We start from the raw sequence: 27288 nt of genomic DNA on the forward strand, positions 1-27288 counted from the left end.
CCATCATGGCAGCAGTAAGTTTGGGAACCTCCACCTTGATGGTTTGCCCTTCTGAGGCAGTAAACTTCCCAGTCCTGCAAGCACTCACTGGGTCTAGGGTGCCATCTCAGATGACTCACGGATATTGGATAACCATGTTAGTTTTCCAAGTGGATGCTCCAAACCCACATGGAAGACTCTGAATTTGCGGGTTAAGAGCTGCAAAAGGCCCTTGGCTTATTCAGTGGGGGGAATGATTCACCGACACGGAAACCCGCTTGGGTTGTCCATCCAAATGTGTGCTCTATCCCTGGCAGATGCTGATGCCCTCGTGGATTTTTACCCGTTTGTTCCGGGCCCAAGACAGAGGGTGTGCTTTCCACGAGAGGTGGCAATAGCATTGATGAAAAGTGGTGGTGTCATTCCTTCTTATCGCTCCCCTTCCTCGCTGCTTTCCGGCATCTCCACAGATTTTTCAGAATGAACAACATATCACTGCAATGTCCCATTAGGTCATCTGTTATTGCAGGGGGGCTGGGGGGGGGAGCTGCTTCCATTTCCATATGTCACTTTTGCAACACCTGCTTGATAGGGGCTCTTATCACCGGTGGTGATGGTGGGGGGAAGCAGATTCCGTGCCGGGATATAACTCCCCATCTGAAGCACGTAGGGGGAGTGCTGCTTCGTGGATTCCCTCCTCCAGTCCAAGGATAAAACAGAGAGGGCCAATTTCAACCCTAGCAAAACTTCGTGAACATTTGGTGATGGATTTCTGGGCTACAAACTCCTAATTTCCTCCTTTCGAGGGAGGGTTCTAGCTGTTATCTTTTGCTGTCTGATTTAACACCAAAAAGAACATACAGGGGACCCAGAGTCACTGTTGGAGGAGAGAATTTAGATTCATAGCTTCGGCATCAGCTTGTCCATGTTCTGAAGCTTACCTGAAATTCTTTTTATCCATGACCAAGTGTGCCTTAAAGGCCCTAAGAAAAATGAACTTCACAATGTACTAAAACGAATAGGAAGCTGATTTAGAAAGTGTCAGGAACTGCTAGGTGCTGTACAAAAACCAGAAACAAACAGCTCAGGCCCTGCCTGCGGGCTTGCAATCTAAAGGTGCAGACATTTTGCGGAAGGAAAGAAAAAGAGAATCAAGTGGGGAAAGATGAGCTGGAATTTAGGTACCTTTAATTTAAATTTAAACTTGATTCAGTTATCACATTTTTATACTGCCCGTCCTCCAAGGAGCTCAGGGTGATGCACATGGTTCCTCCCTTCCTTTTGTCCTCACAACAACCCTGTGAGGTAGGTGAGGCTGAGACATGAGGACTGACAAGGGTCACCCAGGAGGCTTCATGGCTGAGTGGAGATTTGAACCTGGATCTTCCAGGTCCCAAACCACTGCACCAGTGGTTCTCAAATGTTTTATCACCAGCACTCACTTTTTAAAATGATGCTGCATCGAGAACCTCCTGGCTTTATAAGACTTTTCAAAAAAGGTGATTAGAAAGAAATAATTTTTTTATTTATTTATGACAAGTAATATTTGTTTTTTGTTGTTGTTGTTTGCAAGCAACTTTCTCCATTTCTCATAATGAGGCAGCCCTAATGCAATAGCTTCAAGACTTAGGGGGCTTGGTTCTGTGACCCAGCTCTCACCTGCCCCCACTACCTGTCTTTATCAGACCTAGAAGAAAACACACCAGAAAAAAGGGGCTCAAACATTGATCTTCCAGTATTGACACAAGCTTGCAAACTGCGGGAGCTGAGCTCTTTGCAGGGCAGTTAGCAGCTAGCTGGTGTTTGAATAGCCTCAGGGGTTGGGGTAATTACCTGATCTTTCCATCACACATGTTTTTGATGGAAGGACCCACCTACAGACTGGTGGGTCTGTAGGACCCACCAGTTTGAGAAATGCTATACTACACCATCCTGGCTCTGTCCGCTGCTAGTCCTCTCTGTCCTGTGAGTCTTTACACCTCACATCTGGAGTGTGTCTGTGTGTCTGTGTGTCTGTCTGTGTGTGTGTGTGTGTGTGTGTGTGTGTGAGAGAGAGAGAGAGAGATGCTACTTTAAAAAAAGTTCTCAAAGTGGTTTACCAAAGAGGTTTCAAAGGGGTATACCCAAAGGAATACGACTGCTCCATCCACTCCCCTAATGGTTCGCAATCTGAAATGATACACAAGGGGAGGGGGGGACACCAGCAAACAGCCCCTGGGAGAGGGAAGGTATTCTGCGATGAATCAGGATAGCTTGAGCACTTTCAAAAATGCCGCAATTGCCCAGCAAAAAAAAAATTATATTGCTGGGGCGATCGTGTGCTGTTGAGTGGGTTTCGGGGTGCCTAATGTCATTTAGGGCATTAAAAAAGGTCGTTGTACAGGTGTGGGGGTGACACAGCTTGGCAGCAATCTCCTCTTGGCAGCAGATAAAACAATGCAACTCAGCACTGGGGCACGCTGCCCTTTAATATTCCCAGTGCATTCTGAGACTAGCGTTTCTAGAATTGGCAGAAAGCTGAGTTTAAGGCACCAAAGCATCCTCTGGAGAGCGGGATGCTGCACACGACGGCTTTCTATGAATTCTTAACCAAGGCCAGACAGGGCAGAGGGGGAAGGCATGTCTGACCAGGGAGAGAATTTCCCAATGACTCATCCCTTTTCACCGCAGCTCTGTTTGCGGGCATGATGTAAGCAGCAGGTGGGGAGAGGTGGAAAAATCCCTGTTAGCCGCTTGTAGTCGTCTGTGGTATTTCCTAATCCCGACAGGCCTCCCGTAGCGTCTTCTGCTAATTTATTTCGAAAGGCACTTTGGAAAAACAGAGAAAGTTTTTGATGTGTGCCGTCGGCTCCATAGGTAGCAGGTAAGATTCAGTTCTGAACACGGCCCGTGCTGTCGACTTAATCGCTGGTTGATTCAAACGGGCTCGGGACATTCTCTCAAGTGAGGCTGGAATGGCTGTGCAGTCCTGTTGCAAATGTAAGAAAGCAAGCAAGACTCTTTTCCAGTGGCGCCTGCAGTCATGCTTGTCATGCCGTCTGCGGGCTTTAGAAACGAGGAGACCGTTTTTTTATTTTAAATGTATATCTTGTTGTTTTGCCCAGTGAAGAATTTAAAATTCCAAGAAAATAGTGACCTTGTTTGTAACCTTGATCTAGTCTAGGGTAGAATAGAATGATGGGCCACTGTGAGATACAGGAAGCCGGACTAGATGGGCCTATGGCCTGATCCAACCAGACTGTTCTTATGTTCTGAATGTCTTCAGTGATAGAAGAAGGATCGTTTTCGTTTATGCTCATCATCAGTGTACCTAATGTTGTGCTGGACATTGTATCAGTTAGACAGAGCATATGTGTGCCTACCTATGGTCACTTCTTTAGCGTAAATCAGTGGTTTGCAAACGTTGCACCGTGGCACCTAAGGGCACTGCATGGGATGTCTACAGAGGTCTCTTCTTCCTGGATCTCCCAGGCGCCATTATCTTGTTTCATGCAAGATCTCACAAAATTCTCATGAGTTCTCATGCATCCCAAGATGGCATCATCCAGGAGTGCCAGGAAGAAGAGGCCACTGTAAAAGAAGGGTTCTGTGACCTTGGTAAGTTCGGGGAACCACCTGTGTAAATGTATAAAACTGTTGTCCTACTCTTCCTTTAAGAAGCTCAAACAGCTTTCATGGGATGAACACATTGCTCTGTCCTTTCTCCATATGCCCTTGTCCCTGACATTCACTTCTTTAAGGAGAACCTCTGATTTCAGAAAAAAAAAGTCCTTTCTGAAATTGTTCCATCTGTTCTTCCTTGTTGCCCTTTATTCATCCACCTCCCTCCGTGAGCACTTACGTGGTGCCATCTTCTCCTGCTCGAAAGCTGCCTGTTCTTAGGGTCTTAAGATCCAAGGATCCTCCACGAGGGGCGTGGCTCTGACACCTGCCTGTGCTCCCTGGGGCATTTGGTGGGCCGCTGTGAGATACAGGAAGCTGGACTAGATGGGCCTATGGTCTGATCCAGTGGGGCTGTTCTTATTTTCTTATGCCTAGTTAAACACAACATGTGCCATGTCACTAAGTTAATATTATTATTTTTTAATACACCCCACTCTTCTCCTTCCAGACTCAGGACAGCTTGCAGCATTAATTAAAAACAGAATATAAAACCAATTAGCAGCTGCAAACTCATTTCTCAGTAGCTGGAGACAGGGCCATGGCTTAGTGGCTGGGAAACTGCATCCTGCATACAGAGAGTCTCGGGTTCCGTTCCTGGTGGTATTTGCAGGTAGGGCTTAGAAAGAGCCCGGCAGGGCCAGCTTTAGGCCAGATTGGGCCCTGTTCCTAAGAGCCCCCTGCTCTAGGCTAGTGGGTGGCACTTGCCTGAGTCTGAGGGATGGCTTCTTGGTAGCGCCGTGCCAAGCCGACCAAAGAAATACTGCCTGGACCGCACGAGCGCTTGCTTAGCGCACATGCCCCAGAGCTACGGCCAGCCTTAGGGCACCGTGACCAATTTGGCTGAATTGCAACTGGTGGGGCAGCGAAGGGAGCAGTCAGAGCTGCAGCCGGCAACGCACTCTATAGCTGGTGCTTTGGCATTGGATCTTCCATACTGAAGAGTTGACAGGAGGGTGCGGCAAGTGGAGTGTTGCTCCTGGACGGCCCTCCCTCCTGCCTGTGGGTCTCTTGGAGGCAGTTGGTGGGGACATCATCGCAATCACCACCACCTACTTCCAGAGGCCACACTTTTTGCCAGGGGTGCCATCATCCCTGGGCTTGCTGCTGTAGCTCATTCTGGTGAGTAGGGGAGCCCTGCAGGGGTGGGGGTCCTGCAAAAAAGTTTTGCATTGGGCCTCACAGATCCCAGATCCGAAGGCACTGGAGCTTTGCATGATATTGCTAAGATCCTGAATCCTTGTCTGGAGGCAGCTGGGAGCTGGATGTGGGCGAACAAGCTGAAATTAAACCCTGATAAGACAGAGGTTCTCCTGGTCCAGAAGTCCACAATTCAGGTATTGGACTATCGTTCTGCTCTGAAGGGGGTTGCACTCCCTCTGAAGGAGCAGGTCCACAGCTTTGGCGTTCTCCTGGACCTCAGCTACTCCTGGATTCCCAGGTAGTGTCTGTGGCTAGGGGAGCCTTTGCTCAGCTTCGGCTGATTCTCCAGCTGCAACCGTACCTGAGTAGCTCAGTCCTGGCCATGGTGACCCCATGCCCTAGTGACATCTAGATTAGATTACTGTAACACACTCTACACGGGGCTGCTCCTGAAGACGTTTCGGAAACGGCAACTAGCGCATGTGTGGCTGCATGTGTGGTTGCTGGAGCTTGTGGGTTTGACTCAGTCGGGCCACACAGTGACCAAGACGGCCCAGTAATCCAACTCAATACGAAGCAACTTTCTATGTTCAGTTAAACCACTTTGGAGGTCCTTTTTGGTACTAAAGAACCTGGAGTACTCACCCCCGATGAAGGCACCTGTTGAAGCTCTTGTTGGCATCCTTCAGTCTCGGAAGACTATGGTGTCACGCTCTGAATGGTGGTTCTGGAACAGAGTGTCCTCTCCAGTGCGCGAAGCCTGGGTAAAGTAGTTATGGAGGATAGGCTGTTACCCATGCAGCAAATCCCCCCTCTCCACGTTGCTGAAATGGTCCAATGGAAAGGCAGAGGCCAGTACGGTTGGTTCCAGCGGCGTCGCAGGAGTTGCCAGAACGTGACTGTGTTCAGCCATGAACTGCCTCAGGGACTCCGGCTCCGAATTTTGCCTCGAGGTTGACTCCTGAAGCCTTTTCCATAACTGGATGTAGCCACAAGGCAGTGGAGGTTTGGGATCAGAGTTTTCCTTCTCTCAGATGAGCTGCCTTCCCAGGCTAAGGAGTCCCATCTACCCGGTGGCTGTTTAGGTTCCTCTTAAGACAAGTACAGCCAAACTGAGGGCCTATGAAGCATGCAGGACAATTAAAGCTCTGTAATCAACTTTGCATTTGCAGCCGCTTGAAGCCAACTTCCTCTCCTGCTTTTGGGGACTGTTTTTGCTCCCATCTGCTTTGGTTTGCGAACCTGTCACCGTGCGACAGGTCCATTTCGGAGCTTGCCAAGCCTTCTCCCAACAGTTCCCAGCCCAAAAAAAAAACAGTTTTTTGTTCTGCAATTACCACAGTAGATCCCACAACCTGCCCTCTGCGTCCCCACCTTCCCCTGCACCAAAGCAAGGGGTAATTACTCTGTTCCGAAGGTCACCAGACATTCTTCATTCCTTGTTCACCAAGCTGAGTGTTGCCTTCTGAATGCCGTGGAGTGATTAACGCACATAATATATATATATATATATATATATATATATATATATATATTAAACCTGCTTGGATGCTGTCTGTGATTTAATGCTTCAACATATCCATTTTGCGCCCTGTCTGCCTAGAGTGGAGTGGGGTGGGGTGGGCGGGCGGGGGGGCAGCAAACAACTTCTTAACTGAGATGAGGTGCTGAAGGAGCCCCAGAGACATCTTTCTTGTCGAAATGATAAATTGCCGTTTCTGAGCTGGTGGGGCAGCGCATGTGCTAAAAAGTCACACTCCATTAGCCTTCTTCTAATGGAGAGGGGAAAGGAGGGCTTCTTCTAATGGAGAGGGGGAGGGCTATCTGACATGGATTTTCTCCTCCTCCTCCTCACTCTCTTTTTTAAACACACATACACACAATATTACACAGTATTTGTTGATGTTGGTGGTGGTGGTAAGAACTAGAGGTGGGGGGAAATGATGATAACGAAATAAAACACATAGCTCCAGTTTTCACACTTCTTATTTTTGTAAAAAAAAAAAAAGTGCTAAAAATATAAAACCATTTTATTTGGTTTTAATTTATTATTTAACGGGGGAATGCATGGGGAATGACTGTGGCTTCTTCTGCTTACACTATGCCTACCTAGTCCACTTTTAAAGCACTTTTAAAGTACACCATCGCCTACCTAGCGCACTTTTAAAGCAAGTAATTTATATGTAATTTTTAATTATAATGTACATTTTGAATAAAAGCACATGGCATCACTTTCTACCATAAGAACATAAGAACAGCCCCACTGGATCAGGCCACTGGACCTTTGGAAAACACCTTTGGAAAACACTGAGATCCACGAAAAAATAAAACCATTTTCTCCCATCTCTATTAAGAATATATGCTGCGTTGCAGCAAAAAGTAGTTCACAAAGCAGTCTGCGTAGAAAAAGGAATCGGCAAACGGTTCCCTGTTTCCAAATTTTTGGAGAGGCGAGGAGATGAGGTGTGGTGTGTCTCCATCTTCTCTTCATCTTCTCCATGCTTTAATGCTTTGAAAAGGTATTTTTGATCTCTTGTAGCCTCTTTGATTGTCCAGTGGCCTGAATTCGGTGGGTCAGCTCTCCCTTTTGCTGCATCTGTCCTTCCAGTTAATCAGAAAGAGCTGAGGGCCAATTGCCTGCTCTTCCATTAACCGAGACACTTCAGATGGTGAGAATGGGATAAAAGGCATCTCTTTGTCGCCTTGGCTAGACAATGTTGATTTCCAGTATCTGATGGGCAGTTACTGCATGGCTGAACACAGGCCTTGCCTTGCATCCAGAACAGCATGGGGTAAATTCTCTTTCTTTCTTTCTTTCTTTCTTTCTTTCTTTCTTTCTTTCTTTCTTTCTTTCTTTCTTTCTTTCTTTCTTTCTTTCTTTCTTTCAGAGGCAGTAAACTGTAAGTAAATAAGAACAATGAAACATTCAACACTCTCTGCCCCACTGGTCAGCTGCTTGTAGCTGGAAGCTTGACAGATGTTGATTTTACTAACTGTCCTATTGATTCATCTACTTAATCGTTTCCATGGATAAAAAGACTGTTTGTGATGGACTTTAACCCAAGAGAAAAAGAAAAGCTTGGCATAGCATTGATTTTGGATGGTATAATGTTGTAGTTCCTCTGCTAACAGGGCAAGAATTACTTTTTCCAAGTAGTGCTTCTCTTATATTTAGCAGGGGGAGAGTAACTGTCCCCTTTCATCCCAGCACAAGGTTTTTTTTTTCCTAGTGGCTGTTTGCTGGTGGTGTTCTGCATCTTTTTATATTATGAACCCCTTTGGGGTCAGGGAGCCATTTGTTACTTGATTTTTTTTCTGCAAACCAGAAACATTTTTGTTGAACCGCAGTTTATAAATACAGATCGTCCCGTTCCATTCTGGAACCCCTAGTGCAGGGGTCTCTAAACTTTTTGGCCAAAGGGCTGCGTCAAATATCTGGCACAATGTCAAGGGCCAGGGAAAAAAATTAAATATAAAATTTAAATACATTAGAGATGGAATTTAGACGAATGAATGAATGAATGAATGAATGAATGAATGAATGAATGAATGAATGAATGGGCTCAAATGTCCAGAATTTCTCCAAGCACCAACAGTCCAAGAAATAAAGCATACACTTAAATGGACCCCCATTCCCCCACCCCACAAGCACAACTCTGGTTGTGTTTGGTCAACTGGGCCAGAGGCTCTTAGGGAATCAGAAGCTGACCGTGGGCTGGATAGAGACTCTCCACAGGCCGTATCTGGCCCCCAGACCGGGGTTTGGAGACCCCTGCCCTAGTGGATAAAAAAAAAATCTGTGGATAAAAAAAAAAAAAAGTGGAAAAATAGATTTAAAGACCCACTTTCTTGCCCCTCCGTTGCTCCTGATGAAGTAAGGTCTTGTCTCGACATCCACAGGGGTTTGATTCTGGGACTCCCTTCTAATATCACAAAATGTGTTAAATCAAAGCAGTTTAAAAACATTAACAAGTGCATCCCTTTACAACTGTGGTTTAAAAACAGCTTTTCTTACTGTTGTAGAGAGGCAGTCAGCAATTAGAAATGCAAAGGTCCCCCTGCCTTTGCCTGGCTCAGCTGAAGAACGGATTGATCACTTGCATGACTGTCTCTCTACAACAGTAAGAGAAGCAGTTTTTTTTTTTTAACTATGATTTTAAAGGGGTGCATTTTCCCCCTTCTCCAGGGATCAGCACATTCCTTCTCATTTGCAGGGCCCATTTGTGTTGAGTCAAATCCCTGTATAACGAGTTTGGACCTGTACTGTTGTTAATAATGTTGATGATTCTTTGGTTTTAAGTAAGCTGCTTGGGAAGTTTGTTTAAATAGCGGTTTACTTTAGTGGAGGGTGTGTAACTTGGGCAGTGATCCTTGGCATGACAGTAGAGATGCTCAGTGGCGTTGTTACGGGGTGTGGGCCACAGCGAGTGACGCGCATGGAGGTGGCGGTGACACCACTACTGGCCAACATTTTTTCAAATCTTGGTATTTTTGAAGAATACCGTCATGTTATATGTCAATCACGTAATTTCATGCAGAATGCAATGAAACAAACCATGTTGAAATATCTCTATTCTTTCAAAAGTTGTAACCAAAACACCAGCGGGGATCTGTCAATGGTACATCACCATGCCCACAACCAGGGCATTGTCCTACCCAATGTATGGGAGGAGCTCCATCATGAGGATGACATGCTGGCCTTCTGTACTTGGTCATGCAAACCCTAGTGATGCCCCTGGAGACGCTACAATCACGTCCTTGTTTGCATCTCTGAAATGTCGGAGGGATGTGCTTGAGCGTTCAGCCTTGATCCAGGACAGTGACATAAACATGTTTATGGTGTGTCTTTTGTTTGAAGGGAAGGAGGACATACTGCTGGCCAGAGAGCTGGGAATCCATTGCTGCATCATTAAACAAACAACAACAGAACCAGCTCTCATCTCACAGGGTCAATACATATCTGCTCTCAAAGAGCTTGGGAAAGAAAAGCTTATATAAGATGGGGCTCAATACCATATCCAATCCAGTTACAGTGGGCCCTCTGAATCCATGGGGGATCCATTCCAGGACCCCCCAAGGGCACTGAATTTGGCGGATAAAGAAATCTGCAGGGGGGGAGAGCTTGTGCAGCACCACAATTACTTACTTGGGGCATGTCTGGCCCTCCAGAGGACATGTGGTTTCCTGGCTTCCTCAGAGGCCTCCCATACACAACTGGAAGTCACTTTGGATTCACACTGGCAAACCAGAAGTGCCTCCCAGTCACATCCAGGAGGTCCTCCGAGGTCCTCCAGCTACAGGCTTGGCATCTGTGGATGTACGAATTTGCAGATAAGAAGGGCCGACTGTGTTTGCCTGGTGTAGATGGTTAATCGATCAAGGTATGTCCCTGGAAGGATGGAACTTCTTATTGTAGAGTTTTGAAAAAGTGGGTGTGATGTTGCAATGTTTCATATTTTTTTTGACTAGAGCAGGGGTGCCCAAACCCCAGCCCTGGGGCCACATGCGGCCCTCGAGGCCTCTCAAAGCAGCTCTCAGGGAGCCCCCAGTCTCCAATGAGCCTCTGGCCCTGCGGAGATTTGTTGCAGCCCACACTGGCCCGATGCAACTGCTCTCAGTGTGAGAGCGACTGTTTGACCTCTTGCGTGAGCTGTGGGATGAGGGCTCCCTCCACTACTTGCTGTTTCATGTCTGTGATGCAGCAGAGGAGCAAAGGAAAGGCCAACCTTGCTTTGTGCAAGGCCTTTTATAGGCCTTGAGCTTTTGCAAGACCTTCATTCCATCATATAAGTTCATCTTTATTATATTCATTTATGTAAACTTATGCAGATTTATTCAAATTTTAAATGTAAATTCCTTTTTCCCCCCAGGCCCCCGACACAGTGTCAGAGAGATGATGTGACCCTCCAGCCAAAAACTTTGGACACCCCTGGACTAGAGAAACAAAAGAGTCCCTAAAAACCCAGCCAGGTCCTTGGTACATCTTACTCTGTATTGTCTGTTGGGGAGAAGACTTCCTCAGCTCTGAGATCTTACAGTGCAGAGATGGATAGGGATGGAAAATGGAGTTTCTACATAGAATGCATATGTTCCATCACCTCTCTGTGCTGAAAGTTGTTGAACGTGGGTAGTTCATTGCTTGTCTGCACTCCATCATGCTTTGCCACTTCAGCCCACTTTCTCTATTAGTCTAATACTACCCCTTTGACCCAAAACAGGATGTTTTCCTTGTTCTTTGTTGTTTTGTCGCACTTTCTGTTTCCAACTCAGCCCTGGCAAGCTGCTTGAAATGCTGCGAAATCTGCCTCCTGGAGCCAAAGTGGGGATTTCATCTTCCGATCTTGGGGACCATCTCTTCCTGTCGATAGCATGCTACTTTAGGAATGCAGATCTCTCCCCAACTCTCCCAGGGCTGTCATTTTCAAGGCAGTTGCCGGATAAGAACGGGCTCCACAGCTCATTTAAAACCAGCATGCTCTGGTTTTTGGTCTGTGTGCATATAAGTGCCAAGCTTGAAAGATTTGCATTGCCCACAGGCAAGCCTGAATACAAAGTGTGAATTTTGTTTTTATTCCAAACACAGATTTTTTTTTTAAGTCCCAGAAAAGCACATGAAAAGAACAAAAATACTCTCTCCCCCCCCCCTTTAGTTTTTTTATCCTATTCAGGTTTATTGTGGAAAAAAGCCACTTTTTATTCCAGTTTAGAAACCAAGGCTAAAAGGATATACAAAAAAAGCCCCAAACTTGACCTCAGTTTGGAAGGAGTAAGTAATGACACCATATAAGAATATCCATCAGAGCACTAATATTTCAGAGAATAGGCAGGGAACCCTGTGTGTAAGGGAGAAAACTGGCAAGGAAGCTGGAGAGGGTCTCAACTGAGTTGAGACTGGCAGGTGGCGAGTAGCCTAAGGATAAGTGGGAGGAGTCAAGTGGCCTAGCGATAAGTAGGAGGAGCTAAGCAGCTGCCCAGAATTGGCTCCAGATTGTCGTTTGATGCCTGTCCAGCTGAGATAAAAGCAAAAAGCTGGAGAAACAGGATCTTTTCAGACTAAGTAAAAATCCTGTTAGCTACTGTTTTAAGTAGGTTACCTCTGGGTGTGGCGTTTGCCTAAAATTAGGTGGTGAGGCTTGTGGATTTCATTAATGGTCCTCCTACCTTCTCCCCTACCCCGAAAATTCAGTCACTCCATCCGTCTCTCTCCATGTGTCTTACCGGTTCACTTCAACCTTTTTTCAGCAAAGATTTCCCAGAAAGATCTTGTCCAGTTGGGTTTAGTGGGGCAAACCCTGCAACAGGAAACGGAGCAAGAAGGGTAGCAGTGACTCTGTCACACATACAGTCTGCCCTTTTTATCTACGAGGGATCTGTTCCAGGACCCCCACGAATATGTGAATCCGTGGATAGCAAATCCTCAGCCACTTCTGGTTTGACAAGGAAATCGGAAGTGGCTTTGCCCTGGTACCCATGGCATTTGTGGTGAGTCAAATTCGTGGATGTCAGATCAGTGGATACACTGTACCTTGTTCGCTTTAAGAGACGTTGGGAAAACCCTGTAGGATCGCCTAAGCTGGACTGCTGGTGTTGAGTTCAGTGAGCAAATGTTTCAGAGGAAAAGTGTGTTTCATGCTTGGTCAGCGATAGGAGCAAGCAAAAGAGAGAGAGAGAGAGGTTCCCATTTGCTGATTCCCTCACCAAAAGCACATGGATGCCACTGTCTTGCGCCACAAAGTGCCAAGATACCTATGATTAAGAAATCACACTTTTGGAGGGAGGAAAATACTCCAGTGCTGATTGTAATGAGGGGTGGATCTTGCCCCTGTTCATACAGATTCTATGGCAGCACTTCCCAACAGATTTGAGTCATGGCACCCTTTGGTCACAGAGCCTTGTTGTGGCAGCGCCATTGTCTGGCTCTCCTGGGCACCACCATCTTGAATTGCCCCAGAGGCTGCTGGGGACATCCTGCAATGCTTCTGTGACTTTGCCATGGTGCCCTTGGGCTCTGTGGCGCACATTTTGGGAACCACTTGTCTATGGGGAAGGTCATTATGACTGGGTGTATTGTCGAAGCCTTCTGGAAGTGGCCAGCGCCCGCAGGGTTAAAGTCTACTCTAAGCCCTTAATTGTGGTAGCAAAACTCTTCTTGGAAATGTCAGTCTGTTACTGTAAATAAAACCCAGCCCAGCAAGGGCACCTTAGCCGCTTTGTCTCAAAGGAGGCTTCCCATCTTGGGAGGATTAAGAGGAGAATATTCCATCCCACGCCGAGTTTGGAACAAAGCACATTCAGAGCTCCTGCATCCTGTTCTGTGCAGGTGAAAAAGGACCTTGCAGACCTCGTCTCCTCTGCTGCAGAGCAGCCATTGTGCCCAGGTGCCTTTGCTGGCACGACCTCATTGGACTTACAGAGGAGGGGGGCGAGATCTTAGTGAGCAGAGCAGCCCCTTCTACAGGAGCAGACACATTCCTCATCCCTGTTCTTAGAGGGGTGTGATTCCTGTTTTCATCTTTGGGAGGATGCCTTTGCGTCACCCTGTGCCAGAGCTCATTGCGTCACCCCCATAATGGACCTCCTCCCTTACCAGACTATACAGAATAAATGACAATATCATAGGCACGGCTTAAATGCAGTGGCATCACTAGGGTTGGTGTCACCCCCCATTAACTTTATTTATTTTAATATATGTATTTTATATATATACAGTACAGGTCACCCAACAAATTCAGTAACTGGGGGGGAAGGGAAACAGTGGCCACCTTGATGACTCTCACACAACTGAGGAAAGGCACAATCCTAAACCCTTAAGTCAGTGCTTTCCAGCACTGGCAAAGTGGTGCCAATGGGACGTGTGCTGCAGCCTGCAGTTGGGTGTCACTTACGGAGGCCTCCTCAAAGGAAGGGAATGTTTGTTCCCTGACCTCAGAGCTGCATTGCCCTTATGTCAGTGCTGGGGTTAGGATTGTGCCCCAAGGGTTCTAATGAGCTCTGATACATGAGAGCTGACTTATATATCCTTCTCTGGACTTTCAGAAGGCGTTTGACACGGTCCCTCACCAAAGGCTACTGAAAAAACTCCACAATCAGGGAATTAGAGGACAGGTCCTCTCGTGGATTGAGAACTGGTTGGAGGCCAGGAAGCAGAGAGTGGGTGTCAATGGGCAATTTTCACAATGGAGAGAGGTGAAAAGCGGTGTGCCCCAAGGATCTGTCCTGGGACTGGTGCTTTTCAACCTCTTCATAAATGACCTGGAGACAGGGTTGAGCAGTGAAGTGGCTAAGTTTGCAGACGACACCAAACTTTTCCAAGTGGTAAAGACCAGAAGTGATTGTGAGGAGCTCCAGAAGGATCTCTCCAGACTGGCAGAATGGGCAGCAAAATGGCAGATGCGCTTCAGTGTCAGTAAGTGTAAAGTCATGCAAATTGGGGCAAAAAATCAAAACTTTAGATATAGGCTGATGGGTTCTGAGCTGTCTGTGACAGATCAGGAGAGAGATCTTGGGGTGGTGGTGGACAAGTCGATGAAAGAGTCGACCCAATGTGCGGCGGCAGTGAAGAAGGCCAATTCTATGCTTGGGATCATTAGGAAGGGTATTCAGAACAAAACGGCTAGTATTATAATGCCGTTGTACAAATCGATGGTAAGGCCACACCTGGAGTATTGTGTCCAGTTCTGGTCGCCGCATCACAAAAAAGACATAGTGGAAATGGAAAAGGTGCAAAAGAGAGTGACTAAGATGATTACGGGGCTGGGGCACCTTCCTTATGAGGAAAGGCTACGGCGTTTGGGCCTCTTCAGCCTAGAAAAGAGACGCTTGAGGGGGGACATGATTGAGACATACAAAATTATGCAGGGAATGGACAGAGTGGATAGGGAGATGCTCTTTACACTCTCACATAATACCAGAACCAGGGGACATCCACTAAAATTGAATGTTGGGCGGGTTAGGACAGACAAAAGAAAATATTTCTTTACTCAGCGTGTGGTCGGTCTGTGGAACTCCTTGCCACAGGATGTGGTGCTGGCGTCTAGCCTAGACGCCTTTAAAAGGGGATTGGACAAGTTTCTGGAGGAAAAATCCATTATGGGGTACAAGCCATGATGTGTATGCGCAACCTCCTGATTTTAGGAATGGGTTAAGTCAAAATGCCAGATGTAGGGGAGGGCACCAGGATGAGGTCTCTTGTTATCTGGTGTGCTCCCTGGGGCATTTGGTGGGCCGCTGTGAGATACAGGAAGCTGGACTAGATGGGCCTATGGCCTGATCCAGTGGGGCTGTTCTTATGTTCTTATACTAACACCTTTTTGGTTCCCTACTGTGACATAATAAAATCTCATTGGCTCTCAGTACAATCGGTCTCATTGGTCAGTTTTGGGTTAAGCAACTCGGCTTTTTGTTACGTGAGGCCATTCTGTTTTCTCTTTCTGGCTAATTGACCATAATGTTTGATAGAATACAGATAATTCAACATGGTTTCTTTCATTACCTTCTGTATGAATGTACCTTTCCAACGTAACATGATGGTATTATTCATAAATACAAATGTTCCAAAAGTTTCCAAAAATTTTTGGCTTCTTGTGGTGTCACCCCCCTGAAGGTGTCACCAGGTGTGATCTGCACCCCCCACACCCCCAGAACGTGTCCTCCACCATAGTAAAAAAGATATAAACATAGACTTGAACTTCTTTCTTTCTTTCTTTCCTTTCCTTTCAAGACTTGTAAAGTTAGGTGGGTCCCAGTAAAGTGTCATTTTAAAAAATGGGTCCTGGTGCGAAAAAGCTTGGGAGCCACTGATCTGGCTCTCTAGAAGGCAAGTGTCACAAGAGGCAAGCCAGTGTTTGTGACTGTGTTCAGCAGGTGATTTGAGTTCAGCAGGTGTGTTCTGACACACCTCTTGTTGGCATCCTTCAGTCTCGGAAGACTATGGTGTCACGCTCTGAATGGTGGTTCTGGAACATAGTGTCCTCTCCAGTGCGCGAAGCCTGGGTAAAGTAGGTATGGAGGATAGGCTGTTACCCATGCAGCAAATCCCCCCTCTCCACCTCGCTGAAATGGTCCAATGGAAAGGCAGAGGCCAATATGGTTGGTTCCAGCGGCATCGCAGGAGTTGCCAGAATGTGACTGTGTTCAGCCACGAACGGCCTCAGGGACTCCGGCTCCAGATTTTGCCTCGAGGTTGACTCCTGAAGCCTTTTGGATGTAGCCACAAGGCAGTGGAGGTTTGGGATCAGAGTTTTCCTTCTCTCAGATGAGCTGCCTTCCCAGGCTGACGAGTCCCATCTACCCGGTGGCTGTTTAGTCGCCTGTTACAACAAGTACAGCCAAACTGAGGGCTATTCTTATCCCCAGCCCCCAGGGGAAACACACCTAAGAACATAAGAACATAAGACACACCTAAGAACATAAGAACAGCCCCACTGGATCAGGCCATAGGCCCATCTAGTCCAGCTTCCTGTATCTCACAGCGGCCCACCAAATGCCCCAGGGAGCACACCAGATATACAAGAGACCTCATCCTGGTGCCCTCCCTTGCATCTGGCATTCTGATATAACCCATTTCTAAAATCAGGAGGTTGCGCATACACATCATGGCTTGTAACCCATAATGGATTTTTCCTCCAGAAACTTGTCCAATCCCCTTTTAAAGGCGTCTAGGCTAGACGCCAGCACCACATCCTGTGGCAAGGAGTTCCTCAGACCGACCACACGCTGAGTAAAGAAATATTTTCTTTTGTCTGTCCTAACCCGCCAAACACTCAATTTTAGTGGATGTCCCCTGGTTCTGGTATTATGTGAGAGTGTAAAGAGCATCTCCCTATCCACTCTGTTCATCCCCTGCATAATTTTGTATGTCTTAATCATGTCCCCCCTCAGGCGTCTCTTTTCTAGGCTGAAGAGGCCCAAACGCCATAGCCTTTCCTCATAAGGAAGGTGCCCCAGCCCCGTAATCATCTTAGTCGCTCTCTTTTGCACCTTTTCCATTTCCACTATGTCTTTTTTGATCTCACTCACTCACCTGAGATCTCACTCAAGGCTAAGGAGGGGAGTTTACCCATCAGGTCTGGGGGAGGATGGGTCAGCACTGCTGGTCCACGGACCCTCCAGGAGCTGAAGCACTCTCTGCACTGAAATGTTTCTGACTCAACGGAAGGCAGCGTCTCGGTGATGAAGCGAAGCGCGGCAGCCCTTGTTCGGCTGCCTAAGAGCATTTTCACGTCCGTAGATTTATTTCCAGACAAAATGGAAAAAAGAGGTCTTGACTCGCCTGCAGTTCGGTTCTTAAGGCAATCAGTGACAGCCTTGATTGCGGCTCTTGCTTGGCCGTTCCCCGGGTGCTGGTGTTGCTGTGTTTTGAAGTGTGTCTCAAATGAGAAAAGCAGAGGCCCATTCATTGAAGGTTTGAAGTGGTCCTTCTTGAAGGCGCTGAACCATGGCCTTGATCCCCAGGGTGGCTGTACATGCTCAGGGGAGGCAGCTAACCACATGCTCTAAGCTTTGCTTCTTGATGCGCCCATTCATGGCATTGCACTGCCAGAACCATGCGCCCCAGTGTGCCAGTTTAAAAAGGACCTTACTGTGAATCTCCCCAGAGTCTTTCTGAGAGTCAGTGTGGTGTAGTCAGAGTAGCTGACTAGAGCAGTGTTTCTCAAACTGTGGGGTCGGGACCCACCAGGTGGGTCACGAGCCAATTTCAGGTGGGTCCCCATTCATTTCAATATTTTATTTTTAATATATTAGACTTGATGCTACCATGCTATGTGATTGCATTTGGGGAAATGTTACAGACCTGTACTTTGAACAAGCTACTATGTATATTCTTTTAACAATGATAGTAAATTGGACTTGAGTAAGTCCTGAGTAAGTGTAGGTAGGATTGCAGCCTAGGATTGTTAAAAATGTCCCTGCTTGATTACGTCACTTCTGGTCATGGCATCACTTCTGGTGGGTCCTGACAGATTCTCATTCTAAAAAGTGGGTCCCGGTGCTAAATGTGTGAGAACCACTGGACTAGAGCGAAGGAGAATGTGGGTTCGAATTCCCAGCTCACTGGGTGATCTTGGGCCAGTCACAATCTCGTAGTCTGGCCCACCTCACAGGGTTGTTGTGAGGATAAAGAGGGAGGAGACCACCATGCAGTCTACTCTTGAAAGAAATTGCTCCAATTCTGTTACAGTGTGATGTAATAACTTGTATCTGAAACAGATTCTCCCTCTGACTTCTCTTCCCCCCCCATTGCCTCTCGTGTCTCAGCAGGGCAGGGAGCTGTCTTTTTCATTGTATGTTGAGCACCATGTACATGAATGGCACTTTAGAAATACATTTTGCAAACTGAAAGGCTTCGCTCCAAACTATCGCAGGGTGCAAGAGAGACCAAGGAACCGGTGACCTTGGGCCAGTCACTCTCCCTCATGCTCACCTACCTCGCATGGTTGTTGTAAGGTCAAAAGGAGGGGAGGAACTATGTGCATCACCCTGAGCTCCTTGGAGGAAGGATGGTGTAAACATGTGAAAAAAATAAATTATTAATACAATGATGAACAGCATAAATACCTTGAATAAGGGATCTGTGGCTATTGGGGGGCCTGTACTAGTTGTAGGGGAACAATGGCAGACAAGTCTGCCTTCAGTGCCGCCTTGCAGACTTTCCAAAGGTATCTAGTGGGCCAGTGCGACATACAGGAGAACCAAGATGGTGTACGTATTGGTTCAAGAGTCAGACTCAGACCTGGAAGATACAGGTTCAAATCTCTGCTCAGCCATGAAGCTTCCTGGGTGTGATCTTGGGCCGGTCACCATCTCTGAGCCTCACCTACCTTACAGGATTGTTGTGAGGACAGAAGGAGGGAAGGAACTATGTACGTAATCCTGAGCTCTTTGGAGGAAGGGAAGTATAGGAATGTGAAAAAAATAAAAAAAGAGGAGCAAAAGAAATATCAACATCCAGCTCCATCATCATTTTTTTTGGGGTTTAGCATGTTCCTGGGACCACCTGTGGGCTATTCAGTGCAATTAGGTCAGACTCACTGCTGTGAGTTCCATGATGGAAGAAAGGCTGGTTCTAAATGAAGTGACTGAATAAATTTAGATTTTTGACAGCTTGTTGAAAGCACAGAAGCTGCAAACTCTGCCGGTTTATCATGCAGGCCCTTTGGTCAGCTGAATTCAGGTTCTCCATGTGTTGGTGCAGGTGGGCTTTATGTGTGTGTGGGGGGGGGGCAAGATTGTGGGTCTGACCCTGAATTTACTTGGTTCCTGACTTAGCATTCCATCCTTTATTTCAATGTTCCTTTATTTACAGGCACTGCAGGCCTTGCCCTGAGAGAGAGCGCAAATCACTTTTAATTACGAAGAAATGATCCTTTTTAAATGGGAAAAAAATGGCACATTGGAATGAGCTGCACTTACTGGTTATTGAGAGTGTGCAGCTCAATTACAGTGTAGCCTGCATGGGCCAATTTAAAAATAAAACTGTTTTTTAATTAATTTCTATGTATTAATTATTGCTAAAGTCTATACAGCGATACAATTAATGTCAAAAAAATTATGCTGCCCTTTTACAGTATTTTCAATTAATTGGAAATACACAACACCCCCCCCCCCCATATCTGCAGGGGTTCCGTTCTGGCCCACCCACCCTCCTGCGGTTACAGAAACTGCAGATGCAGGGGACCCTATCTTTGTGTGCCCCTCCCTGAACCCATTAACATTGTTTCGTGCAGCGGGGTCCAGGACCCACCAGTGCGTTGTGACTCAGTCTTTGGTGATCCATGAAACTGACAGGGCAGATTAGGCTCTGTGCATCAAGCTGCTATTTTGGGGAGGGAAAAATTATGCAGCGAATGGACAGAGTGGATAGAGAGATGCTCTTTACACTCTCACAAAATACCAGAACCAGGGGACATCCACTCAAATTGAGTGTTGGGAGAGTTAGAACAGACAAAAGAAAATATTTCTTTACTCAGTGTGTGGTTGGTCTGTGGAACTCCTTGCCACAGGATGTGGTGATGGCGTCTGGCCTGGATGCCTTTAAAAGGGGATTGGACAAGTTTCTGGAGGAAAAATCCATTATGGGTTACAAGCCATGATGTGTATGTGCAACCTCCTGATTTTAGAAATGGGCTATGTCAGAATGCCAGACGCAAGGGAGGGCACCAGAATGAGGTCTCTTGTTATCTGGTGTGCTCCCTGGGGCATTTGGTGGGCCGCTGTGAGATACAGGAAGCTGGACTAGATGGGCCTATGGCCTGATCCAGTGGGGCTGTTCTTATGTTCTTATGTAACACTGCTGCCCAATCACTATTATAGCCACACCTCTTGGTATTCATCAGTCAGGCAGCAGTCTCTAGGGCCTCTAAACTGCTTGAGAACCACTGTTTTAGAGGATTGCCAGCGAAGTGCTTCTTCCCTTTTCAGGCCGCTATAAACATGCAAGCTTATAGCATGTGCAGGCAGCCTGAATGCTTGAAGAGACTAGATTGAACTTTAACAGGAAGCAGCCTTCAGCCTGTCTGCTTAAGCCTGCATGCTTATAGCAACCTGTAAAAGGAAGAAGCACTTGGTGATAATCCTCTAAGCAATGTTAATGGGGATAGGCCGCTGATAACTGAATCTGCAGATACCAGATCTGTGGATACCGGGGGACACCTCTATGATTAATTTTTAAGATTCTTGCAGCCCCCGCAGCAGGAGAGACAGATTAGCTCCAAGCACTCCTTTCCTTGCTAGGATAGGCTTAGTGTAAAGATTGCAATACCAAAGCCTAAATTTAGTGACTTTATACTTGGAAGTGTAAATCCCGGAGGGAGTGACTCACTTCCTCCTAAGTGCTAAAGAGCCATCACAGAAGTATGTAGAAGCTGCTGCTGTGGGCATGGAAGACTTACACCCAAAGAGATACGCAGACAGCTGGATCCAGCTTTTGCAGATGTTTCTATGCGCTTGTGATCCTCGACTCCCAGAAGAATGACGCAGCCCATTCTTTTTTTCAGGAGCAAAGCCCCAGCAACCAGACATCGATAGCAATGATGCAAGAACCACAGGAAATGGTCGAGGAGACTGTGACCGTCGAGGAAGATCCCGGCACCCCAACATCCCATGTTTCCATTGTGACTTCAGAAGATGGAACCACCAGGAGGACTGAGACTAAGGTAGGGATGGCAGATTTGGGTCTTTTCTCAGTCAAGGCCTATGGGGGGAAGGGGGGAAAGAGTGGTGATATAGCAAGTCTTCAGTTTAAATAATTTAATTCAAGTTGTTTCATTATAAAGTTGATGAGGGGGAAAAAAAACACGTTCTCTCCATGTCTGCGTGGGATTTCTCCAGCCTGGAAAGAACACCTGTATTTCAGTGTTTAATATTAGAATTTGGGGAGGAGTATTTAGAAGTTTGGTGATAGTTTTGTGACCAGAAACATGCTGTAGGAACACAACTTTTGTTTAGGTATATAAATTAGCCTGCGGTAAAATTGGTTCTATTGTAAGTTGTTTCGCTTAAAGTTGTAGTTTCCCTTTTGACAACTGTGGCGACGTGCTATAACAATCTAATGGTTGTCAGGGGGCTTGGGGGAGAATTCATGAGGTGAGGAGTTCCATAGAACCAGGTGCCACTATGGAGAAAGCCCTTTCGTAAGTCATGGTTGGTTGTGCCTTCAAGAGCAGCAGGAATATAGGTCTAGTTTAGGGTCTCAGTATTCACTTTGTCTGTGACTTCTGCTATTGTGCCCACAAGGCTCTACCCCTGAGCCGTCAAGACTCAGCTAGGCTCCAATCCAGTCTGTCAAGTACCTTGTCTCAACCTTTTTGGACAGGGTGGTGGAATCCATCTCCTGAATCTCAAAGAAAATCTAGCAGCCCTAGTTGCATCATCTTCCAAGCTCAGAGAGGCCCACTTCAAACTCTGATAATTGATTTCTCTCAATGGCCTGGATTGTCATTGAATCGTAATCTGGTGAATATGTAGACAGGACCTTCTGCAATGCAAAACCACTGTTCAGCCACTGAGCTATGGACCCCAGTTCCCAGATACCATGGCTGGAGCAGCCACAAGGGGTTTGAAGGGGAGGAGCAAGTTTAGCACATGGGGGGAGGAGAGTTTCTGAAGATTATCCCAAAAAAGCATGGGAATGGCCCAGCGGCAAAACTGTAATCTCAGATTTTCATTCAAATGTATCTTAAGTGGATAAGATTCCATAAAAAATATATTTATATATATATACTCGTTCAGCAGTTCTCAAACTGTGGGCCCAGGACCCACCAGTGGGTCGTGACCCAATTTTTCATGGTTCTTGAAGCTGACAGTGCAGATTAGGCTTTGTGCATCTAGGACAGGGGTGTCAAACATAAGGCCTGGGGGCCGGGTGCAGCCCATGGAAGCTTTTTATACGGCCCTCAGGCTTTCAGCTGCTGAGTAGTGCTGAGGCTGAGGTGTTACTGCTGAAAGGACAGCCCACATGAAAATTGGGCTCTCCCCTATCTTGAAATATGATCAAGATTCGTATATTTTCTCTTTTGTTGTTTGCAGCTAATGAGTTCCTAAGTGAGAAAAAAATGTTTATTTCTGGTTATGACCTGTTTAATGACATCACTTCTTGCCTAATGACATCACTTCCAGCCCTCAGCAGGCATCATGAATGCTATGTGGCCCTCCATATGAAATGAGTTTGACACCCCTGATCTAGGACATCCAAAAAGTTTGAGAACCACTAGTTCTAAATAATGTAACTACAGGTGGAGCCTATTTATCTGTGTTAGTTCCGTTCTGTGACTCAGCGAGATTAACAAAAAAACCCATTGTGCTAAATTCCATAGAGTTACGCAAATACACTGCAGCCTGACACTTCCAGATGGAAGGAAACTAAGGCAGCTGTTATCAATCCCCTCTCCTCCGCTCCTTGCCAGCCGTCCCTGTTGCCAGGCTTCTTTCACATGGGATGCTGATCTTTTAAGAGTCCAGCCTTATGCGTTTCTACTCAGAAGTAAGCCCCATAGTAGTCTGCACCATGGGGGGGGGGTTGCTTGTGATTGCCTGCACCATCTCAAGGGGGGGGGGAATTTGGCAAACACTCACTGGGTTTTTTAAAGCAATCCCCTCTCCTCCCCCTCCTGCCTCCCCCTCCATTCTCAGCCCTCCCTGTTGCCAGCTGCCTGGCTTCTTTCACAGTTGGGATGCTGATCTTTTAAGAGGCCAGCTCTATGCGTTTCTACTCAGAAATAAGCCCCATTCCAGTCAATGGGGCTTACTCCCAGGAAAGTGTGGAGAGGATTGTAGGCTATATCTCATGCTTTGCTTGGTGGGAAGGCTTGCTTGTGATTGCCTGTACCATGGGGGGGGGGGGGTTGCTTGTATCAGTGATTGCCTGCACCATCTCAATGGGGGGGGGGGAATTTGGCAAACACTCCCTGGGTTCTTTAAAGCAATCCCCTCTGTTGCTACCACACCTACCCCTGTGTGAGTGAGTGAGAGAAAGAGAGAGAGCGCGCTCTATCTTTCTGCATGTGTTCTGGCTACAGAGATTTTTGCCCCCCCTTCCCCTCTTCAGCCTCTTTGCTGGCTCAGGGGCTCCAGGAGTGTTACTGTTCCTTTACAAGGGGAACCTCTTCCAGGGCTCCAGGGCTATTTCCCTGCCTGGGTGAGGCAGAGCCTTTTTGCAGTGTTTTAGGCTGCCTGGAAATGGAGCCAGATGCTAGTGCAGTGCAAAGGAGGCAAAGGTGTGTGTGACTTTCGGTTCCCCCACTCCCATTTGAGACAAATCTGCAGATAAATAGGCTGCACCTGTAGTTGATTTTAAATGATGGTGTATACTAAATTTGTTTCTGAATGATGGCACATGCTAGGGGTGGCCAAACTTGCTTAGCATAAAAACCACATACAATGAACTCCAGATGTTTGAGAGCCACAAGACAAAGAGATGTTTGAGAGCTGCCATATTGAAGACGCATTTAAATTCTTAAATATTTATACATCACAAACATTAAACTTATGCTTTAAGCCAGTGGACTCTCAGGTTATAGCCACTAAATAATTAAAAAGCTTGAAAATTTCTTATTTACCTTTTGTACCAATTGTGATGCCAAAAGGAGCTCAGCCAGTATATTTTCATGAGCCTCACGTTATACGTCAAAGAGTCACATGTGTCTCGAGAGCATCCCCTGGCATAGACCTTTAGGTGCCTCAGGTAAATGCCAAGTTGAAAAAAAAAATATCCAAACATGGAAATAACTGGAATGATGAGAGAATGGCAGCTCTCCTCCATGAGTGTGGAGGCCGCTTGAGAAATTGACGTTGACGAACTAGGCCGTGGTAACAGGTGAGTGAATAAATTAGAGAGAGCCCACTGCCAGGTCAGAACTGGCTGCATTTTGAGCAGATGTCCTCAGGACAAAGCTCATTGGAGAATTTATTACTGCTCCAAAAACTGGATCGATCAACGCATTTAAATTCATCCGAATGTCATTTGTGTTCCAGTTCATTCGCTGTTGACAATTCTATAATATTTTGCTGCTGCTGTTAAGCTAATGACTTCTATGGCAAAAATTCTCTCTCTGTAAAAGCTTTTAGTGTTGCATTTTGATTTGTTGGTTTGGACAAATAAAGCTGCATAAGGAGTTTGTTTTTCTCTCCCCCGTTTTCTTCTTTAATTTTTTTGGTGGTGTTTGTGTTGGCTAACCTTTTTTATTTTATTTTTGTTGTTGTTTGTTTGATCTGCTGTTTAGGTTTTGGATGCAGCTTGTTAAATCAAAAATAATGAAAGCTGAGAAGAGTGTGTGTGTGTGGGGGGGGGGAGGCATAGATTGGAACATAAAATTTCAGCCTGGCTAAAGGAAAAATGAAATAGACTGAAGGGGTGAAGTTGACTACATAGCTTTTATATCTATAGGAAGACATTATGCAATGTGTCTTGTTCTTGTTGGAGCTGTTGGTCTGCTTAGTGTGCAAGATTTGTAGATGGGGAACATACGTAGAAGACATTTATTTTTCCATCTCTGTTTTTAGAAGCCGATATAGGTTCGGCCCAGGGGTTCCCAAACTTCATACCTTCGTGACTCACTGCATTGTCTGCGGTCGATCCGGAGCCTGCTAACTGGGGCTTCTTAGAGCTGCACCAGCTATTTAGCTGGCACAGACTCAAGATGCCCCATGTTGGGTTTTCAAGCCTGGAAGAAGAGATAGGAATCAGTGGAGGCAGCCTCCACCTGTCCTACTCCCCTCCTGGGCTGATTGCACCCCTGTACCATCCTCCCCCTGTTGCGTCACAGCTCCTCCCCACTAGATATCGTGCCTGCTTAAGGCTGGTTAGTTTCCCTTTGTTAAATCACCCGGGTAGTAAGCACGCATCAGAGTCAAGTCCCAGTCCAATAAATGCAGATTGCCAAATCATAGTCCAAAGTCAATATGCCGGGTCACAGTCCAAGGTCAAATTCCAGTCAGGTCAGATCAGGTCTCCTCTGGGTCAGGTAGCATCTCCCTCTGGGTCAGGGTAGGCTTTGGTCCTTCTGAAGCTGCCTTTTATCCTTGGTGTCCCATTAAGTGCAAATGCAGCTCAGCTGTGAGCTACCTCCTTAGCTCATTCAAAGTCCCATCAAGGTCAAATGAAGCTCAGGTGTCCAACCAGGTCTCCATTGGCCTTGATTGATTACAGCTGTGGAGCCAGCCCTGCACTTCCCAGAGCTGTCAGCCAGCTGTCAAAACATGGAATCGCTATCAACACCACAGCATCCACCTGATGATCTTCTGATCTTCCATTACACCCCCTGCCTAGGAACGCCTCCCCCACACCCCTTGCCATCCTCCCCAGGCCGCTTAGCTTAAGAACATAAGAACAGCCCCACTGGATCAGGCCATAGGTCCATCTAGTCCAGCTTCGAGAAACCGACAGAGCTGATTAGGTTGTGTGCATCTAGGGCCTCTAAAAAGTTTGAGAACCACTGCCCTAACTGTTAGATAAAAGGACAGCCGTGTGGATGACCGAGTTTGCCCAGAATAGTCCTACAGTAAATAAGCCATGTGTTTTCTGTCAGCAATCAAGACTGAAATGCTTGCATTATACAATGGCAGCTCTGGCTTTTTGGCAGACCCTGGGGCAAAGGGCTTGCCAGGGCCCCCAATGGTACGTTCCCCCATACTTTGACAGCACGTATGTGTGCCAGCTCACCTCCCCACCTCAGGGTGCCTGAGAGCCAGACAACAGAGGGTGACAAGTGCTCCTTCATGCTGTCACCTGGAACCACAGTGGTGACAGTGAAGGAAGACACATGTCTGTCGCACCACCTGCTCTCCGCTGTCTCTTGGGAAGTTCTCCCCATTGGGCTCTGACTGACTTCTCCAGTGATGATGGGAAGCAGATTCAGCAGCAGATGGGAAGCATCCCTGTGGGCTACTGGCCTTTGGGGTAGTGGAAGGGTGCAGCAGCCAAAAGACCTTTCCTGTCTTGAGGGCTGGCCAGGAGTGGATGGGGGTCCTGTTTCCTGGCAGGCCCCACCTGTGAACTCACTCCAGACCCACTCTTTTCCTGTCTAAACCATGGCAAGCATCCCATCTATGCCTGAGAGGAGCATGGCTCAGTACACAACCAGCTGGAGAATGGCTGCCCATTCATATATATTAACTCAGTGGTCCCCATGCTTTAAGAACATAAGAACACAAGAAGAGCCCCGCTGGATCAGGCCATAGGCCCATCTAGTCCAGCTTCCTGTATCTCACAGCGGCCCACCAAATGCCCCAGGGAGCACACCAGATAACAAGAAGACCTGCAAGGCATTCTGGGAATTGTAGTTAAGAACATAAGAACAGCCCCACTGGATCAGGCCATAGGCCCATCTAGTCCAGCTTCCTGTATCTCACAGCGGCCCACCAAATGCCCCAGGGAGCACACCAGATAACAAGAGACCTGCAAGGCCTCCTGGGAATTGTAGTTTAAGAACATAAGAACAGCCCCACTGGATCAGGCCATAGGCCCATCTAGTCCAGCTTCCTGTATCTCTCAGCGGCCCACCAAATGCCCCAGGGAGCACACCAGATAATGAGAGACCTCATCCTGGTGCCCTCCCTTGCATCTGGCATTCTGACATAACCCATTTCATAACCCATTTCTTTTTAGCACCCGGGCCCACTATTCAATTCAACTCTCTATTGTAACCCATCTAGCTTTAGAAGACTTATAAATAAAGGTTCACCTTTCCAACTGCTCAAGCCTCTGTTTTTTAATCCTTTTTACTAGGTGACCTGCCTCCTGGAGCATTTGTTGGGCACCACGGTCATCAGATCAGGACCAATCTGGCAGCCCCTTTGATAAGAGCAGAGGTGTGGTTGCCTGCTTATGAGTAAATGCACACATGTGACTCAGTTTCACTTTCCATAGTCTTTGATAACACAGGCCAACACACATTTTGCTTCCTTAAACATTAAACCAATTCCTGGGTATATTTGGGGTGCCGATTCCAAAAATGTCATCCGTTTCGCCCTATCACGTCTAGTTTTGGAGATATAATATAGCCTCATTAG

At 46.8% G+C, this 27288-nt stretch overlaps 1 protein-coding gene across 5 annotated transcripts in view; it reads left to right on the forward strand.

Annotated features, from left to right (window-relative positions):
• Nucleotides 1-27288, forward strand: part of ARVCF (ARVCF delta catenin family member) — a 752684-nt gene that overhangs the window by 542441 nt on the left and 182955 nt on the right. For all 5 annotated transcript variants that reach the window (XM_066609736.1, XM_066609733.1, XM_066609734.1 and 2 more), the window contains one exon: nucleotides 20778-20936. In XM_066609736.1, the coding sequence (XP_066465833.1) occupies nucleotides 20811-20936 (126 nt within the window). In that variant the 5' untranslated portion in view covers nucleotides 20778-20810. The remainder of the gene's footprint in view (nucleotides 1-20777; nucleotides 20937-27288) is intronic.

The sequence above is a fragment of the Tiliqua scincoides genome, chromosome 14 (assembly GCF_035046505.1).
Source record: "Tiliqua scincoides isolate rTilSci1 chromosome 14, rTilSci1.hap2, whole genome shotgun sequence".
Lineage (NCBI taxonomy): Eukaryota > Metazoa > Chordata > Lepidosauria > Squamata > Scincidae > Tiliqua > Tiliqua scincoides.